This window comes from Littorina saxatilis, linkage group LG13, assembly GCF_037325665.1.
Source record: "Littorina saxatilis isolate snail1 linkage group LG13, US_GU_Lsax_2.0, whole genome shotgun sequence".
In the NCBI taxonomy this organism is placed as follows: Eukaryota; Metazoa; Mollusca; class Gastropoda; order Littorinimorpha; family Littorinidae; genus Littorina; species Littorina saxatilis.
In genome coordinates, this window is record NC_090257.1 from 30,851,880 (window position 1) to 30,874,628 (window position 22,749).

General features: G+C 43.2%; 2 protein-coding genes across 3 annotated transcripts in view; both read left to right on the forward strand.

Annotated features, from left to right (window-relative positions):
• The first annotated feature begins 1,121 nt into the window (after window positions 1–1,121).
• Window positions 1,122–13,657, forward strand: LOC138945478 (uncharacterized). Of its 2 annotated transcripts, none has more exons than XM_070316909.1 (9): window positions 1,122–1,275; window positions 3,380–3,513; window positions 6,620–6,865; window positions 7,615–7,741; window positions 8,598–8,700; window positions 9,095–9,286; window positions 11,641–11,855; window positions 12,794–12,924; window positions 13,376–13,574. In XM_070316909.1, coding segments are annotated over exons 3-9 (1,011 nt in total). In that variant the 5' UTR covers window positions 1,122–1,275; window positions 3,380–3,513; window positions 6,620–6,623; the 3' UTR covers window positions 13,377–13,574. The 2 variants fall into 2 exon arrangements, with proteins under 2 accessions (XP_070173010.1, XP_070173009.1); XM_070316908.1 differs by having other exon boundaries at window positions 1,126–1,275; window positions 12,807–12,924; window positions 13,376–13,657.
• Window positions 13,658–15,355: 1,698 nt separating this feature from the next.
• The window catches only part of LOC138945486 (serine-rich adhesin for platelets-like), a 252,698-nt gene continuing 245,304 nt past the window's right edge, over window positions 15,356–22,749 (forward strand). Inside the window, exons 1-3 of the mRNA XM_070316917.1 lie at window positions 15,356–15,395; window positions 16,078–16,283; window positions 17,110–17,148. Coding sequence (XP_070173018.1) covers window positions 16,152–16,283; window positions 17,110–17,148 — 171 coding nt within the window. The 5' untranslated portion in view covers window positions 15,356–15,395; window positions 16,078–16,151. The remainder of the gene's footprint in view (window positions 15,396–16,077; window positions 16,284–17,109; window positions 17,149–22,749) is intronic.

The window sequence follows — 22,749 nt, forward strand, 5'->3', positions numbered from 1 at the left end:
GCTTCGCGGAGTTGAGCGTGACCCGTTTCGGTCTTCGGGTTTGGGAAAGCCAAGCCTTTCTACATCAGTAAATGTAGTCTCTGTGACGGACTGGTTTCCAGAGTTGATTCTTTACTTCAGGTCAGACCGACATATTGACAAACATGTTGTGATATCGCTTCACACAACAACTTGTTGTTTCCTCGGGAGACTGAGGCGGAAGAAAATTGCAGGAACATGATTATCAGTGTCATTGCCATTGTCAAGTTCGCATGTTTACCACTACTGTTTCCGGACATAGAAATAGTGCGTTGACACAATATACTGCGTTGTTTCTCCGTGTATATGATAACCCAGAATGTTCATAACACTATCTGTGTGTGGGATTGTGCTTTTGTGGTTGTACAGAAAATAGTTCGTGTGTTCTTGTTCTATTTCAAATTCAGTTGGTTTGTTATGCAGATAGAAGCGTTTGCTAATATACTGGTTCAGTTATTGCAATAATACAGATAGTCAAATGGTGTTCTTATTCTTGTTCAACTGTTTGTGAAAGAACAAATCTATTCAAAAGTATACGTATTTGTGTTGTTGTTCTTGAGAAACGTACGCGTTTCCAATCACGAGGTAGTTAACTTGACAAGTGTTCGATAACCAGCGATAATTCTGGAAAATTCACAACTTCAGTGGGTGATGGTTTTGTACGTGTTCTGTGTGTGTTGGGGGTGTGTATGTTCGTGTGCGTGTCAGTGCATGTGTGTGTGTGTGTGTGTGTGTGTGTGTGTGTGTGTGTGTGTGTGTGTGTGTGTGTGCCGTGTGTCTGTGTGTGTCAGTGTGCCGCGTGTGTGTGTGTGCATGCGCGCCTGTGTGTGTGTGTGTGTGTGTGCACTTGAAATACGTGTGTGTGTCAGTGTGTGTGTGTGTGTGTGTGTGAGCTGAGCGTCACGGTGTGTGTGTGTGTGTGCACGGTGTGTGTACGCGCGCGTGCGCAGTGCGTGCATGCGCGTGTGTTCAGTTTGTGAGTCCGTCAAAGACAGAAAACAATTCAGAATAAAGAAACGTGTCTCTACAACTTCTCACGCAAACGTGACGATTTATCACTGAAAGAGGTCGCTCGCCTCAATGTAAATGTCACATTTCCGCCGGTCTCAACCAGCCGACGGGGGTTTCCCGTACTGCATTTCCCCTGTCGATACGATTATCTAGCAATTTGTATCAGTCAGTGTTGTTGTGCGTTCACACTGGATTGGACCGGTTGAGAGAGCGCGGAAGATAGGAGAGCTGTTCTACTTACACAAGGTATTTGAGAGAATGAGTGAATGAGTGAATGACTGAGTGAGTTTGTTTGTTTGTTTGTTCATGGGCTGAAACTCCCACGGCCTTTACGTGTATGACCGTTTTTACCCCGCCATGTAGGCAGCCATACGCCGCTTTCGGAGGAAGCATGCTGGGTATTTTCGTGTTTCTATAACCCACCGAACATGGATTACAGGATCTTTTTCGTGCGCACCGTGGTCTTGTGCTTGCGTGTACACACGGGGGTGTTCGGACACCGAGGAGAGTCTGCACACAAAGTTGACTCTGAGAAATAAATATTTCGCCGAACGTGGGGACGAACTCACGCTGACAGCGGCCAACTGGATACAAATCCAGCGCGCTACCGACTGAGCTACAACCCCGCCCGATTGAGTGAGTCATTCCGTCTTTCGTTTATGTTGTTCGTATGCTGGTTTCTTCGTTCGGTTCTTCGACAATGTAAAGCAAGTTGTCTTTCTTTCTCACTGGAATTTCCTGTCCCTTTTTTTTTAATTTTTTTTTTTTAAGAACTCTTGAGTTTTGAGTCTGGGTTTGATTGAAGTCATTCGGTTCAAGGCACTTATCAGACACGACAAATAACATTCGATGGCATATTCGTGCAGTTATACACGGTTGTAAAAAAAAAAGTAATTAACAAAAATATACAGGGGATTTTTGTTGTTGATCGTGTTCTCACGACTTCAGGATTGTATGCTCAAGCCATGGGCAGCGCTGTGCATACAGTGATTGTGTCAAAGGAGTTGTCAGTTTTAAAATAGAGACACGACGTGCGGCTATATCTAGTGCCAGGCGCCACATGATATATATAGTATTCTAAACAGCCTAGTGCACAATTATACAATGCGACAGTGAGTGAAAGAGCACTCTATCTGTTATGTATGAGGGCCCCAAAGGGGGGGGGGGGGGGGGGGGTATCATCACGATCACGGGAAGGGAAATTTTAGCTTTCACGATCACAGTTACCTTGATTTTTGTTTTCACGATCACAAACACCTTGACGAATAGAGGATCATAGAGTGATACAGCTGTGAAAAATGTACGTTGAAAATAAAATGCTTTGCAATAATGCCCATCACGATCACGAAAACAAATGACGATCACGATCACGAGACTTGATTTTTTTGTCATCACAGATCACGGGCAAAGTCCCATCACGATCACAGAAATGGAAATTTCGGCAATCACGGTCACAGAAAGGTCAAAAAACGCCAATCACGATCACGATTTTAAACCCTTTGGGGCCCTCATGTATAGGTGCTTGGATTCTCCCGCGTAATCTTTTTATTTTATTTTATAGGAAACAGTGTCGATAATTGTCGTTCTTCTTATGTAAGCTTAGATAACTTTGATACCAGCTGTGGAAGAATGTGAGGCGGAGTTTAGTTGAAGTGTGTGTATTGTTGATGTTATCGGGGTTTAATCTACTATACTAATACTGTGTTTCACTTCTACCTACGTTGGATAGTTTAGTAGGTACTGTGCTTAGGCCTACGTTTTTATGTAAACACGTTCGAGGTGTGTGTGTGTGTGTGTGTGTGTGTGTGTGTGTGTGTGTGTGTGTGTGTGTGTGTGTGTGTGTGTGTGTGTCGTTTTACAGTATGTGTGTGTTATAATGTGTGTGTGTGTGTGTGTATGTGTGTGTGTGTGTGTGTGTGTGTGTGTGTGTGTGTGTGCGTGTGTGTGTACGTGCGTGCGTGCGTGCGCGCGCGCTTGTGTGTGTGTGTGTGTGTGTGTGTGTGTGCGTGTGTGTCTGAAGGCGAAAGTAGGTCGAATGAAATCGTGTCACCTTGCGTGTAGACATGTGTTGAGGAAGCGTGTCAGTTTCACTGAGTAGCTGTTTAATCTTTTACAGTCTGTCCGTCAATCCATCCAGTTGTCACGAGTTTATCCATTTATGTACTCCCCCGATTATCACAGCCTAGAAGCCATTCCATAATTACACTCCCCCCCAAATCTCACAGCCTAGAAGCAATTCCATATACTCCCCCAAATCTCACAGCATAGAAGAGCTATTACTGTCCAAATATAATGCAAGGGTTTTCCTCAGCGAGTGCATTTAGTCAATAACTTGTTGGTGTGGTTTCAGGTTCGAATGGCGTACGTTCAGATTGGGAATTCCCTGTCTGTCGAACGTTAACTCGATCGGCCGCGAGCAGGGCTGAGTTTACAATTCATTCGGGCGAGTGTTCTCGAAAGCAGAGGAGTGTTCTTTTTACTGAGGTGAGTTGATTGATTGATTGTTTGATTTGTTGATTCATTGATTCTTTAGGTAGTAGGTTGGAGGGATGGTTTGATGGAACGAGGGATGTATATAATTATGGGTTTACCTAATCGTTTCTTCATTCACCTACTGCTAGAGGTTTTTCTTCATTAAATCACACCCACACCGACAGACGTACACACAGACATACTAACACAGACATATTAACACCCACACACCCACACACACACACCCACCCACCCCACACACACATACACACACACACTGATAAAAACACACACACACACACACACACACACACACACACACACACACACATATATGTGACACACACACACCGTGTTTTGGAACTACGTTTCTACATGTAGTTTTACTGTGGACTACCGCTACAATGCTTAGAACAGTACACGTAGACGATTTAAACGGGAGACGAAGATGGCCACCATTCGTGAGAATTTATTACACTGGCAACACATCTTGTAATATCAGAAATAAACGTTTCATTAACGTTTTCGGTGTGAAAACCAATCAGTTTCGACATGATAGGGCCAGAGCTTGTAAAGGGTCTTACAGGGACCACTTGCTCAGAATCGTACCCTATACATTCCCCCCAAATCAGCATACGGCTGCCTAGTAAATGCCGGGGTAAAATTGAAACATTCGTGCAAAACAAAAACGACCCACAAAACCCCACGAGTGTACGAGGGATTTTGAGCCCATAAACGCTGAAAAAGAAGACGAGATTTGACATCCTGTGTACTCGGATCCGGGTTTGCGAACGGCTGCGACTCAAGTTGCGGAAAATGTTTATGTCCCGCGGAGTGTCACGTAATGTCTGCTGCATTCAGTGCCGTGGTGACACTGACAGCTGTGCTGCGCTCTCCTTTACGCAACCCCTGTACATGATATTATGTATATATATGCTGTTTATTATTTAATGCAGTGTGTGTGTGTGTGTGTGTCGTGTGTCGTGTGTGGTGTGTGTGTGTGTGTGTGTGTCGTGTGTGGTTTGTGGTGTGTGTGTGTGTGTGTGTGTGTGTGCATGCGTGTGTGTGTGTGCGTGTGTGCGTGCGTGCGTGCGTGCGTGGTTGCGTAGTCAGTGCGTGCGTGTGTGTGTAACTTTCTTTCAGACACACATTCAGAGAAACTGACAGACAGACTCAAAATTCTCTTCCCCTCTCCCGATCCCACCCTCTCTTTCTTGAACTGTCTTGTCCGTAATAAAATGCTTTGATCAGGCTTTGTTTTGGTTGAAGTTGTAAAATGCGATTTTCAGCGTGTACCGAGCTAAAACTGCATAGAGAGTAGCATAGTCACACCGTATACCCAACGAAGCACGCCAACCGATCAGCGGCCCTGTGCCTAAGCTGTGACGTCATCAATAAAACGTGGGTGTCTCCAGAAAAGTGTCAAATAATGACAGAAAACTGGTCCAATACGCTCAAATGTTGTTATCAAGAGGTACACTGACATGTGTTAAAATATGCTGTGTGCATAGGGAAGTAAATCTCGTAAAATGTATATAGGGATGTGCACTGATATCTTTTACAGCTGTATATACAATAAAGTATTCATCAACAAGTCTTGTTAGTGCTTTTTTTGGACGGTTTTCTGAGGATACCCACGGTTTTTTGATGACGTCAGAGCATAGACACAGGGCCGCTGATCGGTTGGCGTGCTTCGTTGGGTATACGGTGTGATAGTGGTACAAACAGCCACTGCACTGCTCAAGATAAAATCAGGTTTTTACACTGAGTTGAATTAAAATAGCCTTTTTTTCTGTTGTTCGTGAAGTCCTCTTCACCCATTAAGCTAAGGGTTCCTGGCCACTTTGCCAGCGTGGACGAAAGCAGTTAATCATTGTTGCAGTGGTCTAGCTAGTTTCACTTCCTGGTTGGAAGATTGTTCAGGGGCTGACCCTGCCACCGTTACTTCCTCTGCCTCTCTAACTCGTTCTGCCTCTCTGTCCGTCTCTCTGTCTGTCTCTGTCTGTCTGTCTGTCTGTATTCTGTCAGTTTCTGTCTATCCCTCCTCCCCCCCTCCCTCCCTCCCTCTCTCTCTTATTCTGTCGTCCTCTCAAATTACTTTCCTTCTTTTGTATCGTTTGCAGGGTTTAATAGACAATTGGAGAGGATATTTGCATGTAATCACGTCCTTACAAATGGCCTTGGTCAAACTGATTCGTCTGGAAATAACAAAAACTGTGGTAATTTACAATTCACTTTTTGAGGAAAAAGCACCATTGAAAATGCCCTTCTATTCTTGTTTAATCCAAGCTTGTTTGCTTAACGCCCAGCCGACCACGAAGGGCCATATCAGGGCGGTGACATATAACGTGCGCCACACACAAGACAGACGTCGCAGCACAGGCTTCATGTCTCACCCAGTCACATTATTCTGACACCGGACCAACCAGTCCTAGCACTAACCCCATAATGCCAGACGCCAGGCGGAGCAGCCACTAGATTGCCAATTTTAAAGTTTTAGGTATGACCCGGCCGGGGTTCGAACCCACGACCTCCCGATCACGGGGCGGACGCCTTACCACTAGGCCAACCGTGCCGGTCTTTTGTTTAATGAATGCGTATGAGTGCTTTATTAACGGAAGAGACTATAAAACCGGTCACGAGAAAGCGTTTTTGTTGGTTAGCGTGAACAGCGGTTGTATTTGTTGGGCAAGAGCTGACTCAGTGATTAGTTAGTTTTTACGTCCTCTTAGGACCATTGGCCTATCTTGGGACAGTGCAAGAGCTTGGTCCCACACACAGACTAAGGCTCACAGAAAAAGTCACATCAATGCATAAAGTCACCATCAGATCTGCTTACACGGTTGTTTTCAAGACTGGTAAGACTGCATGCATGCCAAAAACAAAAGCCTGGTTGCTTTCTGTGCAAAGTTGGATACTTTGTCAGCGTTTGACTAGGTGCAAGCTATTGGATAGCATTTTAACGAGGAAGTTTAATAATGATGCGTTTAATAATTATTTATTCAGTTCGTTCATGAAACCGACATATTCACTAAATGTTTTGAAATCGCTTCACTGACGCGACTTTGTTATTTTATTTTAATTTTATTTACATTTTTGTGCGTGGTATTTTCTCCAGAGTTATGGCGGAAAGACTTTGTCCTCACCCCGTGATGACGCCACACGTGACGTCAGTTTCACCGCTGACGTCATCAGTTCGGACGGCATCATATTGTCCAGCATCACCACAGCAACATCAGGAGGTGATGGGAGAGTACCACTTTGACCTACGGGACAAGAGGACTTCATTCCACTTGACCACTCGACGAAATAGGGGACGGAGTTCGCTGCGACACTGCATCTCCGGGCTGTCTGAGCTGGACAGGTTTGTTTGTTTCTCAGTAACGTAACCATCTTCTTACCGTTGTTTCTTGTCTGGAACCAAAGAACAAGAATGACAGTTATCTGATTTTGGTTTCTTGTCTGGAGGACCCAGGTGAGCAGCCAGGATTCGAACCTCGAACTTTCCAGCCTGGGCACCAGGGCGAATCACGAAAAGCAGTGGCTTGCCACCAACCCATCCCTGTTTTTATGTTACACTATAGGTACACTATCCACTTTATCTTTTACTCTAGGGACCTTAGGCGCTCCAACCAATCAGGATAATTGCCCTGTATAGGGACTCCCTCAAGAAGAAGAAGAAGAAGAAGAAGAAGAAGAAGAAGAAGAAGAACAAGAAGAAGAACAAGAACAACAAGAAGAAGAAGAAGAAGAAGAAGAAGAAGAAGAAGAAGAAGAAGAAGAAGAAGAAGAAGGAAGAAGAAGAAGAAGAAGAAGAAGAAGAAGAAGAAGAAGAAGAAGAAGAAGAAGAAGAAGAAGAAGAAGAAGAAGAAGAAGAAGGCTAACGTAATTACCACTACGCCATTGCGCCAGTTGTGCGCCTACCACCGTCATATGAGTCTGGCCACAGGCTAATGATCTTATGTAGATATTATATCTGTGGTCTGGCCTATGTGTCTATCGTTAAGTCTGCATGAAGCCCATGCCCATCTGTTTTTAAAGTAGTATGCGTGTTCAGTCTAGTCTATGCGTAACCACATTGTGTCTATAGTGCATTGCGTTGTTTGTTTTCAGATCCGGTTACACGGAGTTCGTTCTCAAGAAAGTGAATGGTGAAAACGTCAGAGAGTTGGCCCACACAGCCATCGTCTGTACCTTAAAGAAACATTTGCTCTCCGTTGAATCAACGAAACTTACGATGGTGAGAACGCTCTAGCGAAATGTGTGTGTGAGAGAGAGAGAGATAAAGCGACAGACAGACAGACAGACAGACGAACAGCCAGAGACAGAGACAGCATCTCATAATTAGGTCATTAGTCTTTTTATGTAAGCGGTGGTGGAGGTGGTCGTGGTGATGATGATGACGATAATAACGGATAATGATGATGATGATGATGATGCTGATGATAACGACGACAATGCTGCTGCTGCTGCTGCTGCTGCTGCTGTTGCTGCTGATGATAATAAAAACAATGACTCTGACGACGATAAGTTAAAGGCATTTAAGTCCTTATGTATCGATTGGAGATTGGATTTCCCTTCTTTGAGTCATGTGACGTCAGAGGCCGACAAAACTTTATAATTTGGCTTTTCAGGTTGACCGAAACTTAAGGAACTAAAAAAAAAAAAAACCCCGTCATGTGTTTGATTGCATGTGTGTGTGCTGTTCAATGTCAAAACAACAACAAAGTGAGTACATGACGTGTGTTTTGTAGTTCCTTTGAAGTTTCGGTCAACCTGAAACGCCCAAATATGAAGCTTATGTGTTTGATTGCATACATGTGGATTGCATGCATGTGTGTGTGTGTGCTCGTTCAATCGTCAAAACAACAACAAAGTCATAAGTACCTGAAAGGAATTCGATCGATACATAAATGTTATTTGCGTGTTTGACCAAAATATGACATTTTACACAGATCTCGACAGTCATTGTTCACCTCGACCGCTAGCGCGGTCTCGGAGAACAATGACTGTCTCGATCTGTGTAAAATGTCATATTTTGGTCAAACACGCAAATAACGTATAATATTTTCACGAAGAATATTTAACTGTTTCAGACAGTACACGGTACGGACGAATGTGGCAGAAAGCAAGAGCTGAAAGTGATCATCGAGCTGGACTATATCTACGAGGATGGATCGGGTAGCATTGGCGACAAAGGTCTGTAAAAGTCAAAGCTGGGTTTGTTGTACTTGTATTGGAAACACCAAGAAGTTGTTATCCCTTTCATGTCCATTGATGAGTATTTTGCGAGATACTTTTGAGTTAAATCGTTTTTTTTTATTTTGTTTTTATATCACTTTATCCACTTTTTAGTAAAATCTTTTTTCATATATTTTTTGTATAACCTTATCCTTTATCATTTTAGACGAATTCACACAAAAATTGATAGTTTTCAGTGCTCACATAAATGATAGGACTGATGTTTTGGGGGAATTTGTTTTTTGAGGCAGCGATTCGTAGCGATCCAATACAACAATAATTATTCTGCGTTTTTTGTTTGTTTATCTAGGTAGCTACGTTTAACCTGACATTTTATTTTTTGACGTCACAGCTCGGGCGGTGTACACCATCATCGTGCGTGTCATCGATCGCGCCATCACCACTCCTGACGTCACAGATGTTACGTATCAAGATTGTCGCGTCATCCGCATTCGCCATGGCGCCCTGGTCGGTCATTTCTTGAAAGTGGGCTCCGACAGCAGACTGTGTATGGCTGAGACAGAGAGTATCAGCGAAACAGATGGTGAGTATTTCAGTTCATAATGGAACGGTGACCAAAAAAAAAGGGGGGGGCGGGGGGAGGTTGGGGCCCGGGGGCATATTTGGGCGGGATTTATGCCTGAGAATGCCAAGGGAAATGTATTTCAGGGCGGTGAATAACAAGATTTCAGGTAATCTTGAACTTTAGTGTGTTAAATACATAGCTCAGAATTCAGAGGCATCTAAGCCTCCAAATGTGTAGAACCTGCACTTGTAAGTAAAACAAGTAATTTTAGATCATTTTGAAGACACGGAATGAGCTGTTCCTTTGTGTACGATTTTATTTCGTTGACGTGCGTCAAAGACGGAATTATCCGTGAATTGCGACAGGGGACGTAAATCTGTCGTGTAATTGATGTCCCTTGGTTGAAAACGTAAGCTTTTTGGCGTCATTTTTGTCGATCAAACAACCAAATTAATTAATTATGCTTAAGTTTGGAGCTCAATCCGTCAATTAATTTCACGACAAATGTTCTTGGGCTTGATTACAGGGACTTGTATCAAAAATAAGTAAAGAATGCCACTGAATTCTGAGCTATGAATTTAACACACTAAAAAGGGGTGGGGGTGGATCATTTGGTAATTTTTCTCGGTCACTGCTGTCAGAAAAATATGATTGCCCAATTTCTTTCCTTATTGGTATCATTTGCATTGTTCGGGCGGGGATGTAGCTCAGTCGGTAGCGCGCTGGATTTGTATTCAGTTGGCCGCTGTCAGCGTGAGTTCGTCCCCACGTTCGGCGAGAGATTTATTTCTCAGAGTCAACTTTGTGTGCAGACTCTCCTCGGTGTCCAAACACCCCCGTGTGTACACGCAAGCACAAGACTAAGTGCGCACGAAAAAGATCCTGTAATCCATGTCAGAGTTCGGTGGGTTATAGAAACACGAAAATACCCAGCATGCTTCCTCCGAAAGCGGCGTATGGCTGCCTAAATGGCGGGGTAAAAACGGTCATACACGTAAAAATTCCACTCGTGCAAACCACGAGTGCACATGGGAGTTTCAGCCCACGAACGCAGAAGAAGAAGCAGAGAAAGGAAACGAAGTTGTATCGGTCCCGGATAGTCATGCCGGTTGAAAAGACGATAACCAACCACCAAAAAACCAACACACCAGGGCAACCCAAAAGGGGTGGCGGTAGCTAGGTTGTGATGGGGGTGGGGGTGGATCATTTGGTAATTTTCCTCGGTCACTGCTGTCACGAAATTGTGATTGTCCAATTTCTTTCCTTCTTGGTATCGTTTGCATTGTTCAATAGAAAATTGGAGAGGATAATATCACGTCCTTACAAATGACCTTGGATTTGATTGGTTCGTCTGGGAATAACAAAAACTGTGGAAAGTTACATTACGCTTCTTGAGGAAAAAACACAAATTGGAAATACCCTTCTATTCTTGTTAAATGATTGTGTTTGAGTGCTATGTTAACGGAAGAGACTACAGCCGGACACGGGGAAGAGTTTTTGTTGATTAGTGTGAACAGCGGTTGCATTTGTTGGGCAAGAGCTGACTCAGTGACTTGTTAGTTTTTACGTCCTCTTAGGACCATTGGCCTATCTTGGGACAGTGCAAGAGCTTGGTCCCACACACAGACTAAGGCTCACAGAGACAGTCGCATCAAAGCGTAACGTCACCATCTGCTTACCGTTGTTTTTGTTGGGCAGACTATAGTTTTTACGCCCTCTTGGGACCAATTGGCCTATCTTGGGACAGTGGAAGAGCTTGGTCCCTCGCACAGACTAAGCGTAGCGTCACCATTTGCTCACAGAGAATGCTGAGATAGAGATGCGGACAGGAGTTGGCCGGGTAGCTTGTTAAAGGTACATTCCTTAACATGAATGCGATCTTGCTCGCCACCGCAGACCTGTTCAAAATGTTACACAAGCGGTGGGGGGGGGGGGGGGGGGGCAGAATTATGAGCTGGAGCGCACGAAGCGAAAGTGGGTGCCACCCAAACGGGTGAGAACAAACCGCGGGGTCTGATTCGTTGATATCACAACAAATCTTAATTTCAAACAATCCAACACCGCGGCTTGAACCAAACTGTATCGTGCACCTCAGCCCTGGGCCCGTAAGCCCCCAATCATCTGGCAAATGTACCTTTTTTCACACCCCAAAATACCCCTTTGAAATGCTAAATTTCTACAGCGGCATCTGTGGGGAAAGGCGCATCCAGACCCCCCCCCCCCCCCCCCCCCCGAACCCTGGCCAGCCCCTGTACCCCTGCCTCATTACGGGGAAGCCACTCCTTCTCATAGCCCTGAATCCAGCTCTAGCTACTTTCTTGTGCACATCAGCATGCTCACCTAATGGTCCACGCTTGTTTCTCTCGTTTCAGCTCAGTTCAAGTGTTACCAATTCTTCGGCCACGACCAGACAGACAGCGGTGGTGGCGGTGGCAGGGGGGCTGGTGGAGGGAGGGGTGGTGGCCGCAGTGGTGGTGGTGATGGTGATGACCAGTGGCCCATGCTGTGCGTCTTGCAGGACCTGCGATCCAAGAGCTTTGTGGAGGTCAACGCCATTACTTCTCGACTGGTCACCGATCCAGACAGGGTGAGTTGGCTTAATGACATCCGATACCGATACATGCACAGCCTGGCGGGTGAACTCACGAGGAGTTTTCTCCTGCTGACATGACGAAGTCACCGAGACAAACTTCGTTCTCGAAATTCTTTGTCGGTGTCTGGGAGACGTGCAGGAGATGTGACAGAATGTTTACGTGACGTCATTATTCGCATTATGGTAGCTTCTCGAACTTTGTTTCGCTTTTGACGTCACTTTTGACGTCAGAGGTTTTACTTTGGTAGAGTGGGGTCAAGAAGAGGGGTCTTGGTTTGCTCAGTCGGTCTCGCTTGTCATTAAGCCTGGTTTAGATTAGGTGAAGTTGATTTTGCGAAGTCTATTTCAGGAAGCTCGCTGCAACAAAGCTTTGACGCTGAATTTTGAGTATAAAGACTTCGCGATGTCAACTTCCGGCTTAAAAGCCATATGTACTCGATGACTATACACGCTAATTGCTTTACCAACAGCTGGAGACATGCTAAATTAAGTTCCCTGCAAAATATTGTGGTCTAGGACCCCTTCAATGTTGAGATATGTTAATTTTCATTTTGATCTGGATCGTCCTATTTATAGATTTGGCAACACATGTAACGTTGATGCAAGGGAGCTAACACCGCGGCTTTGTTGACATCCTCACTTTTTCAGAGGCTAGAACAAGCTGTAATGCATGTATTATGGTCCGCGCATGGTGACATATCGTCATTATATGGTCTTATGGTGCGTTTGACATCGATTATGGGCAAACTACACTTTGTAAACACGGGAGCGCGTACATATGCCTTTAAATAAGGACAGCATTTAAAGGCACAAACTTACCTGAAGGCGCAGAGCTTTCAAAAAACACGGATTTTGATTTAAAATTAAATCCTCTTCGGCGTAATAACATTGTCAATTTCTCTAACCGATCCTTTTCAATTTCTCATATATAGATATATCTTTCAGAACCATGGACTTGGGAAGGACATCAAGCAAATCACGAAGCCAGACGGCCGATTCTTTATTCTGATCGCTACGGACAAAACGGCGAGCAAATATTGCCTGACACCGCTGATACTGCGTAGTGAGTATATATACACAGAACTAATGCTCTTCTCTTATCTGATCTGATCTTATCTCATCTCATCTCATCTCATCTCATCTTATCTCATCTAATCTCATCTCATCTCATCTCATCTCATCTTATGCCTTCGTGCCCAGAAATGGCCATGATTGGCTAAAAAGATGAGATTTTGAAATAAACCAACTGTCTTTCTTTTTTCTTCTTTTTCCTTTTCACTATTTGGGTGGATCCTTTGTTACCCCCCCCCCCCCCCCCACCCCCCTTCCCCAAACCCAGCACACACATCCTTCCTCTTGTTATCTTATTTATCGGTGTGCATAACAATGTGTTATACCATTTAATATTGATGAAATTATCATTCGCCAGTATGAAAACAACAATATCTCACGTGCATGTTCACCCTGATTCCACAAAATAAATGATTTTTGTCTTCTTCTTTTCTCTCTTTCAGAATATTACCTCCGTTTCGACGCCGTGGATGGCCTAAAACTGGAAAAACTGAAGAAACCCCCGTACTGCAACCCAGAGATCAAAAGGGCCTACGACTTCGAAATTGTTCCCACGGATATGAAATGCAAACCTGTCACCCTGTAGAACACCCGACGTACCAGTGCCGACGTCTAGTCCAATAACACGACAGCAGCTGTATGGAGAGGAAACTCAAAATGAGGTGGAACATCGGTGCGCGTTGAAAGACGCTGAGACCAAGTCGATTAAAGTGTGATTTGGTCCACTCTCTGTTTTGCAGTGTGTGTGTGTGTGTGTGTGTGTGTGTGTGTGTGTTTGTGTGCTGATGCTGCAGGTGGTGCTGCTGTTGATGATGATGATTACCCACCTGTCTTGCTCATTAGGCACTCTGTCTAAAAAAAACACCACTAGAATAAAACACCCCATTGTTTTACTTCCGTATGAGTTTTAACATGTTCTCAATGACAATGACAATGTTGATGGCAATGACAATTCTTTATTTTAGGAGGTTAATAGGGTAAGCAGTGGTCTCCTTTTTTTCAAATCTGGCCATCGCCACGCAGGGCCGGACCAAATGAGTTGTAAGGGGGGGGCGGGGGGCCGGGTTCCTCCTTTTTTGGGGGGGTAAATCAGCGAAGTGGCGAAGCCACAAGCGCGCCGGGGGCATGCTCCCCCGGAAAATTTTTGAAAAACGGTTAAAATCTGTGCAATCTGGTGCATTCTGGGCCTTGTTTTGAGGGTTAAGAGCAGCATTGTTTTGGTGCTAAAACTAGTAAAAAAAAACCACACTCAAAGCAAGGTACATGCTTTTTCCAGGGGTGGGGTTCCGGAACCCCTGGAACCCCCCCCTGGGTCCGGCCCTGCCACGAATCTACTTTAGCTAAAGAATAAAACACGCAAACAAACTAGAACAATTTGTACATGGTAACAGAAAAACTGCAGCAAGAACGAACAAGGACACAAGAAAACACTCATTCCATGGATAATTATCCTTCTGCTACTCAGTTTTCACTGCAGGAGCATGTTCACAACTGAAATTTTTAAAAAAATGTATCTTCATTTCCCCCGAAAGATTAATCGCTTCATTTTTAGACCGCAAAAGCTAGGTCATATTGGAATAAAACAATAGTTAAAACGGAAAAAGCAGATGCATCAAATTTAGCCATCTCAGATCTGCCCAGGCGTTTACATGAGATAAGACTGAGGGCATCCCCCCACCCCCTGACTTGGACACATACCAAAAATTAACACCATGACTACTTATTTTTGTGAATTGGATTTCAAAAAAATAAAAAAATAAAATCAAAGTCTTACAAATAAATTAATCAAAAACTTGATTCCCACTGTGCACAGAGGCCACCTGTTGGTTCTGGGTATGTGACCAAGTGCAGGGAAGGTCTTATCCCATGTAAAAGCCTAGCCTGGGCCGATCTAAGACGGTGATCTGAACTGCTTTACGGGAAGAAAAAAAATCTTAAACAGAATGAGGTAGAGCGATGTTAAAGATATCAAATAACCAAAGGGAAGTAATCACTCTTTATGCATGCTCTCCTGACACCTGACAGAATAACAAGCATTGTAATGGACAAGCGACTTTCATCCTCAAAATTTGAAAATGAAAGTCGCTTGTTCATTTCCGACAATGCTTGAGGATGAAAGTCGCTTGTTCATTTCAATGCTTGTTATTCTGTCAGGTGCCAGGAGAAAAGGTTCCGTACAACTCTCGCTTACTCTATTACACATGTCGTATGCATAAAGAGCGATTACTTCCCTTTGGTTATTTGATATGCTTTACGGGAAGGAATGTGCCTATAAATAAACAAACACAGTGTTGTTTACAAAGATAAAATCACTGAGTGACAGAGAGCGCGAGCAAAGGAAGAACAATCACCCTGCAAACCACATTCCGCTTTTTTTTACGAGAGAGTTGCCTCCCTTGGTTATTTGTTGACATCTGTCATGGCTGCCATCGAGTAGTCTGCTACGACAAGTGGAAGAAAAAGGTATGATTTCAGCGTCGTTGTAGTTTCTCTTGCAAAGTTGATGCAATGTAGTTGCTGATATGCAGTGAACTTTTAGTTTGGTACGTTTTGTTTTGAGTTCAAATGATTTGAAACGAGTGCATTTGGGCTCCAAATAGCAAAGTGATTCGTGTCGTTGTTATGTGCTTAGTGACTCAGTGAGTCACTGTACCTCAGGTCTTTTTTGTTTGTGTGCGTGTGTGCGTTCGTGTGTGTGTGTGTGTGTGTGTGTGTGTGTGTGTGTGTGTGTGTGTGTGTGTGTGTGTGTGTGTGTGTGTGTGTGTGTGTGTGTGTGTGTGTGCCGGGTGTGTGTGTGTGGCTGGTGTGTGTATATGTAAAATACACATGACAGCAAAAGACTCTTAGCTAGAATTAAAGTGTACTCAGAGGTGTCTATTTTGTACACACACACACACACACACACACACACACACACACACACACACACACACACACACACACACACACACACACACAACATACTAACACACACACACTTATGCACACACACTAACACACACACACACACACTTACCTACTCACACACACACAACATACTAACACACACACACACACTTACACACAATTGATTAACACACACACACAGATACACACACAGCTCGTCACCCCACTGTTACGAATGTATACATTTTATGTTTTTCAGCTCTGAATGCTCGCATTGCAGACATCAAATAAATTATCATCCCATTCTTAGCTGAATTTTTGGATTATTCAGCAATGGCTGATGCACCAGCGTTCAGAGACAACGGCTTTCCGAATGTGAACGTCGGGGAACTGACGGCCCTGGATGAGCCGGACTTTGATCAGATGAGAGACGATCGCTCGCAAAGAACTCGCCAAGCTATGAGGGTGAGTTGTTGTAAACAAATATTTTTATTAACAACAGTCGAACCTGCCAAAGTGACGACTACCTCTCAGTAAAAACTACCTGCCAACAACGACCACCCCAGTTTTGTTCAAGAGAAAACTGCAATTTTCAAACAAAGCAAAAATTGTACTTGGTTGCTCACAACTGTTACTTTTCATCTCAAGAGCAAAGGATACCTGATGACAAACATCAAAGAAGTATTGCCAGCAATATTTTATTTACAAAAAACAAAACAAAACAAAAACACCTTAACATTTTTTAATTTCTTTTTATTTGGTTGTTTGATTGTTTGTTCCTTTTTTCCTTTCTTTGTTTCTTTTTCTATTTATTTGTCCATATACATTAATTAACATGCATGTATAGTTTACATATTTAGCATTTGTTATCTATTTATTCATGTATTTTTATTTATTTTTTATTTATTTTCACTGATCCATTGCAATCTGTTAGGCCTAAAAAAAAAATAGATGTGGTTACGGTAACCCGACCTACCCTAATTTTAGGGGCCGATCCTATAACTTTTTATTACATTTGTCACCAAAAAAAAAAACGAGTGCAAAAAACGCAATGAAAGCGAAAGCGCCCGAGTCGCACACTTATTTCCCTGTCAAGTAGGTTTAATTTGTACACATTAGAAAAAAAAGTAAAAAAAAAAAGAAAAGTGATTGCCTACCTACCTACCCTATTTTTTTGGACTATGTTACCGTAACCACACCTATTTTTTTTTTTGGCCTTATTGAACTTCCTCATCTTGGTTTTCTCTTGATGAGTGAACTGTTGAATGATTTGTATTTCCCTTGCTTTCAGACAGTTGATGCTTCGCTGACTTCACAAATATTGCCACAGGTGAGTGTGAGTGTGTGTGTGTGTGTGTGTGTGTGTGTCCGAACCTCCCCTCGTGTACACTACATTGGGTGTGCACGTTAAAGATCCCACGATTGACAAAAGGGTCTTTCCTGGCAAAATTGCTTAGGCACAGTTAATAATTGTCTACCTTTACCCGTGTGACTTGGAATAATAGGCCGTGAAAGGTAAATATGCGCCGAAATGGCTGCAATCTACTGGCCGTATAAAATTTCATCTCACACGGCATCACTGCAGAGCGCCTAGAACTGTACCCCCGGAATATGCGCGATATAAGACTCATTGATTGATTGATTGTGTGTGCATGCGTGTGTGCAAGCTTGCATGTGTATGTGTGAGTGTGTACGTCTGTCTGTCCGACGGCGTATATGTGTTTGCATTGTCTTGTGTGTGTGTGCATGTGTGTTCATACGTGCATGCATAAACCGAGGTTCATATGCATTGATTTTTTTACTAACTTTTCGAAGGGAGAGAAGTGGGGTAAGTCTGCCTGGCACAAATGTCAAAGAACAACCCCGGCTGTGGGCGGGCATGTAGCTCAGTCGGTAGCGCGCTGGATTTGTATCCAGTTGGCCGCTGTCAGCGTGAGTTCGTCCCCACGTTCGGCGAGAGATTTATTTCTCAGAGTCAACTTTGTGTGCAGACTCCTTGGTGTCCGAACACCCCCGTGTGTACACGCAAGCACAAGACCAAGTGCGCACGGAAAAGATCCTGTAATCCATGTCAGAGTTCGGTGGGTTATAGAAACATGAAAATACCCAGCATGCTTCCTCCGAGGGTAAAAACGGTCATACACGTAAAAGCCGTGGGAGTTTCAGCCCATGAACGAACAAACAAACAAACAAACCCCGGCTGTGAAATGTGCAAGACCTTGAAAGGCTCACTCTGCCTTGTGAAAATATAGTTCGCCTTAACATCTCACATCTGGCCAGGCTTTACAGTGGAACCCCCCTTTTAAGACCCCCCAATTTAAGACTTCCTCCATTTTAAGACCCTGTTTTCTTGGACTTTCTGTTCATAACCTCTGTAAATTTACCCCTATTTTAAAGGCTGACATATAGTCCTATTTAATAATTTTAATTACTTCTAGGGCTTTTCCCATCGTTGCGGGGATGTATAAATTAAGCTTCCTGCGAAGTTTTAGGTTTGAAGTCCTTACCAATTACGAGAAATAATAAATTCTTTATAAAGTTTATTGCTATGTTTAGCAACAGTTCTCCAGAACTTGGGCTATTTTTAGACCGTCAACACAGACAGTACAGCTTCGTCAATCCCCGCGTGAAGGAAATCGCTCACCTTCTACGTGCAAAACGTAGTGATATTGACATGCCAGATTAGCGCGGTAGCGTATTGTGCTAAGCAGGAAAGCACGCTTTTCTGTATTCTTGTTAACTTCGCAATTTCCGGAAAACATCCACTTTCACTTTGAGACTGTTCTGTTTACATTCGACACTATCAACACCACTTTGCAATACTGAAATAATTTTTTCTGTGTTCGAAAGCTATAGCCAATCGTTATTATATCCCCTTAAGTACAGTTTTATAACATTATTGGCACATGTAAACAATATGAATTAATTAATGAACGCCTTTCAGACTCCCTCCTTTTTAAGACCCTGTTTTCTTGGACTTTCTGTTCATAACCTGTGTAAACTTACCCCCATTTTAAGACTCCCTCCTTTTTAAGACCTTATTTTCTCAGTTTTTTGGAGGTCTTATATGGGAGGTTCCACTGTATCAGTGGTCACATCCCTCCACTTGGTCAAATTCCAAACATCAACGCCCTGACTGCTTGATGTGGTGAGTAGGACATTTTTTGAAGAATTCAATTTCATCAAAGGGAAAGGGTGGCCGAGTGGTAAAGTGCACTTGCCTCGGAAGTGAGAGGTTGCGAGTTCGACCCTGGGTCGGGGCGTAAGCAATGTTCTTCCCCCTTTCCTAGCCCAGGTGGTGGGTTCAAATGCTAGTCTTTCGGATGAGACGAAAAACCGAGGTCCCTTTGTGTACACTACATTGGGGTGTGCACGTTAAAGATCCCATGATTGACAAAAGGGTCTTTCCTGGCAAAAATATATAGGCATAGATCAAAAATGTCCACCAAATACCCGTGTGACTTGAAATGATAGGCCGTGAAAAGTAAATATTTGCCGTAAAGGCTTGAGATTTATTAGCCGATGTGAATGTGTGATATATATTGTGTCAAAAATTCCATCTCACACGGCAGAAATTAATATGTAAAGAGAGAAATGTCAAGAGAATGTCAAGCGCTATATAAATCTCCCATATAAATAAATAAATAAAAGACACGGGAGTGCGTGCCTTTAAAAAAATTCATTCTTTAAAAAGATACCACAAAATGCACAAAGAGCACCCAGGCTGTTCATTTTTGGTGTGTGACAAAGTGGAGGACTGATCTTCTTCTTCTGCGTTCATGGGCTTAGACTCCCACGTTCACTCATGTTTTTAGCACGAGTGGATTTTTACGTGTATGACCGTTTTTTCCCGAAAACGACGTTAATCACCAAATAAAGAAAGAAAGAAAGTTTTTGCCCCGCCATTTAGGCAGCATACGCCGATTTTGGGGGAGGCATGCTGGGTATATGGTGTTTCTATAACCAACCGAACCCCGACATGGATTACAGGATCTTTTCCGTGCGCACTTGGTCTTGTGCTTGCGTGTACACACGAAGGGGGTTAAGTCACTAAGCAGGTCTGCACATAAGTTGACCTGGGAGATCGGAAAAATCTCCACTCTTAACCCACCAGGCGGCAGCGACCGGGATTCGAACTCACAACCTCCCGATTAGGAGGCCGACGTCTTACCACCACGCCACTGCGCCCGTCACAGGAATAATCTTATTCCATGTTAAAGCCTGGCTAGATCTGAGACGATGGGGCGAACTGTTTTCACGAGGCGGATCCATTGTGGGCCCCCAACCAAACACTCTGTCTCACCTCTCAGTCTGTCGCGCAAAAAAATAAAAATAAAATGAAATGGTAGACTGCACAGACGCTGCCCGAAGGAGGTTGTTGAAATGGATGCCTTTGTCTGCGCCCCCCCGCCCCCCCCCCCCCCCCCCCCCCCCCCCCCCCCCCCCCCCGTCGAGCAATCAGGGAATCCAGACGGCAATGATTGGCAATTATTGATTGCTGTTTTTAAGGTCGACGTGGTCTTACAGGCTTCGCCTCGCCCCTTGCTACTTCTTCAGACCACCTTTACCCTCACTTCCCCTCCCCATCCCATCTCCCACCCCGTTCAAACAATTTCAAACATTTCTTGTCCAAACCCCGCCTCAACTCTTTACTTTTCCCTCCCCTGTCTTCATCATCTCTCCCCCGATCCGGTACCCCCCCCCCCCCCCTCCCCTTTCCTCTCCCCTTTCCCCTCCCCCCCGTCTCCCTCTCTCTGTCTCTGTCTGTCTGTCTCTGTCTGTCTGTCTGTTTGTCTGTCTGTCTGTCTGTCTGTCTGTCTCTCCCCTGTCTCTCTCTCTCTCGCTCTCTAGCTCTCTCTCTCTCTCTCTCTCTCTCTCTCTCTCTCTCTCTCTCTCTCTCTCTCGTTTGTTGATCGTACACAATTGGCTCTCGATGCTCTATGTTATTTTGCGTCGCATATTGTCATATTAAGGCACCATATTGATATTCTGAGCAATGCTTTTGTCCGTAAGGCGAAATTACTACATTGGGTCAAGCTGTCGAACTCACGGAATGAAACTGAACGCACTGTATTTTTTTCACAAAGACAGTACAGCTTCGTCAATCCCCGCGAGAAGGAAATCGCTCACCTCCCACGTGCAAAACGCAGTGATATGCACACGCCAGAATAGCGCGGTAGCGTATTATGCTAAGCAGGAAAGCGCGCTTTTCTGTATTCGTGTTAACTTTCTGAGCTTGTTTTGAATACAACCTATCATATCTATATGTTTTTGGAACCAGGAAAGGATAAAGAATAAGATGAAATTATTTTTGGATCGATTTCTTAAATTTTAATCGTAAGACTAATTAATCTATTTTCGTTAATTGTGATCACATTTTAAGAGTAAACATGACATATGTATATATTTTTAGATTCAGAATGTCATGAAGAATACGATGTAATCAATTTTAAATCTGTTTGCGAAAAATCGATTTTAATGACAACTTTAATGAGCAAACTCATTAATTAATTGTTAAGCCTCCAAGCTGAAATGCAATACCAAAGTCCGGGCGTCGTCGAAGATTACTTGACCAAAATTTCAAATAATTTGGTTTAAAAATGATAGCGTGACAGTGCCGCCTCAACTTTCACGAAAAGCCGGATATGACGTCATCAAAGACCTTTATCAAAAAAATTTAAAACATTTCTGGGGATACCATACCCAGGAACTCCCATGTAAAATTTCATGAAGATCGGTCTAGTAGTTTTCTCTAAATCGCTCTACACACACACACACACACACACACACACACACACACACACATACACCACACCCTCGTCTCGATTCCCCCCTCTACGTTAAAACATTTAGTCAAAACTTGACTAAATGTAAAAAGCGCGCTTTCCTGCTTAGCACAATATGCTACCGCACTAATCTGGCTTCAAGTTCAAGTTTTATTAGTCCATAACCCCTGGGGGCATTTTGAACAATAAATACAATCAATACAATAATGATATATGCTAATAATATAGTAAATAAAAAAAATTATGAAAAACTGTTACAAATTCTATTAATAAAGTCCAAAATATTCTTAAGCAATTTATTTTTCTTAGTAGCAAACAACTTTTTAAATTTAAGTGCATTAGGTTTTTTCCAATAGTAAGGTGGTAACAACTCAGCTCTTTCTTCTTTGAAAAAATCACAGACAAATAAATAATGGAATTCATCACCTATGTCTTGTGATACACATTTGGTGCAAGTTCTTTCTGACCTCGGGATGTTAAGATAACGTTCTTTCTGCACAGGCAAATTGTTATTTAATGTTCTAAACTTCATCATTGAAACACATTGCTGATATGGCAGGTGTGTGACATAGTCTTCACATGCAAAAATATCTTTAAACATTCGATAATTCCAAAACATATTTTTTGTTCCAATTTCTGTAAACCATTTATGGCGTGTCAATATCACTACGTTTTGCACGTGGAAGGTGAGCGATTTCCTTCACGCGGGGATTGACGAAGCTGTGCTGTCTGTGTTGACGGTCTAAAAATAGCCCTAGTCCTGGAGAACTGTTGCTAAACATAGCAATAAAGAATTAATTATTTCTCGTAATTGGTAAGGACTTCAAACCTAAAACTTCGCAGGAAGCTTAATTTATATATCCCCGCAACGATGGGAAAAGCCCTGGAAGTAATTTAACTAATTAAATAGGACTATATGTCAGCCTTTAAAATGATACTTAAAAAAGCGTTCGACCTTGTTGCAAGTCAAAAGTCTGATTTACAAAGAAACATAAACCCAACTACATCAACTACAAAAAAACAAAAAAATATTTAAGCAAAAAGAAAAAGAAAAAGACATTACAAGAGGAAAAGGACGGGAAAGGTCATAGAGAAATAGTTAGATAGTTCTAAGCTTTAAGAAATGAAATGCCACCATATTGGTA

What these genes read in the sequence shown, in the direction of transcription:
- LOC138945478 (XM_070316908.1), top strand. Translation starts at nt 6,624, where the DNA reads ATGGCGGAAAGACTTTGTCCTCACCCCGTGATGACGCCACACGTGACG. An exon ending in TGGTCACCGATCCAGACAGG is followed by an intron (nt 11,856 to 12,806) that starts GTGAGTTGGCTT and finishes TATATCTTTCAG; the next exon opens with AACCATGGACTTGGGAAGGA. An exon ending in GACACCGCTGATACTGCGTA is followed by an intron (nt 12,925 to 13,375) that starts GTGAGTATATAT and finishes TCTCTCTTTCAG; the next exon opens with AATATTACCTCCGTTTCGAC.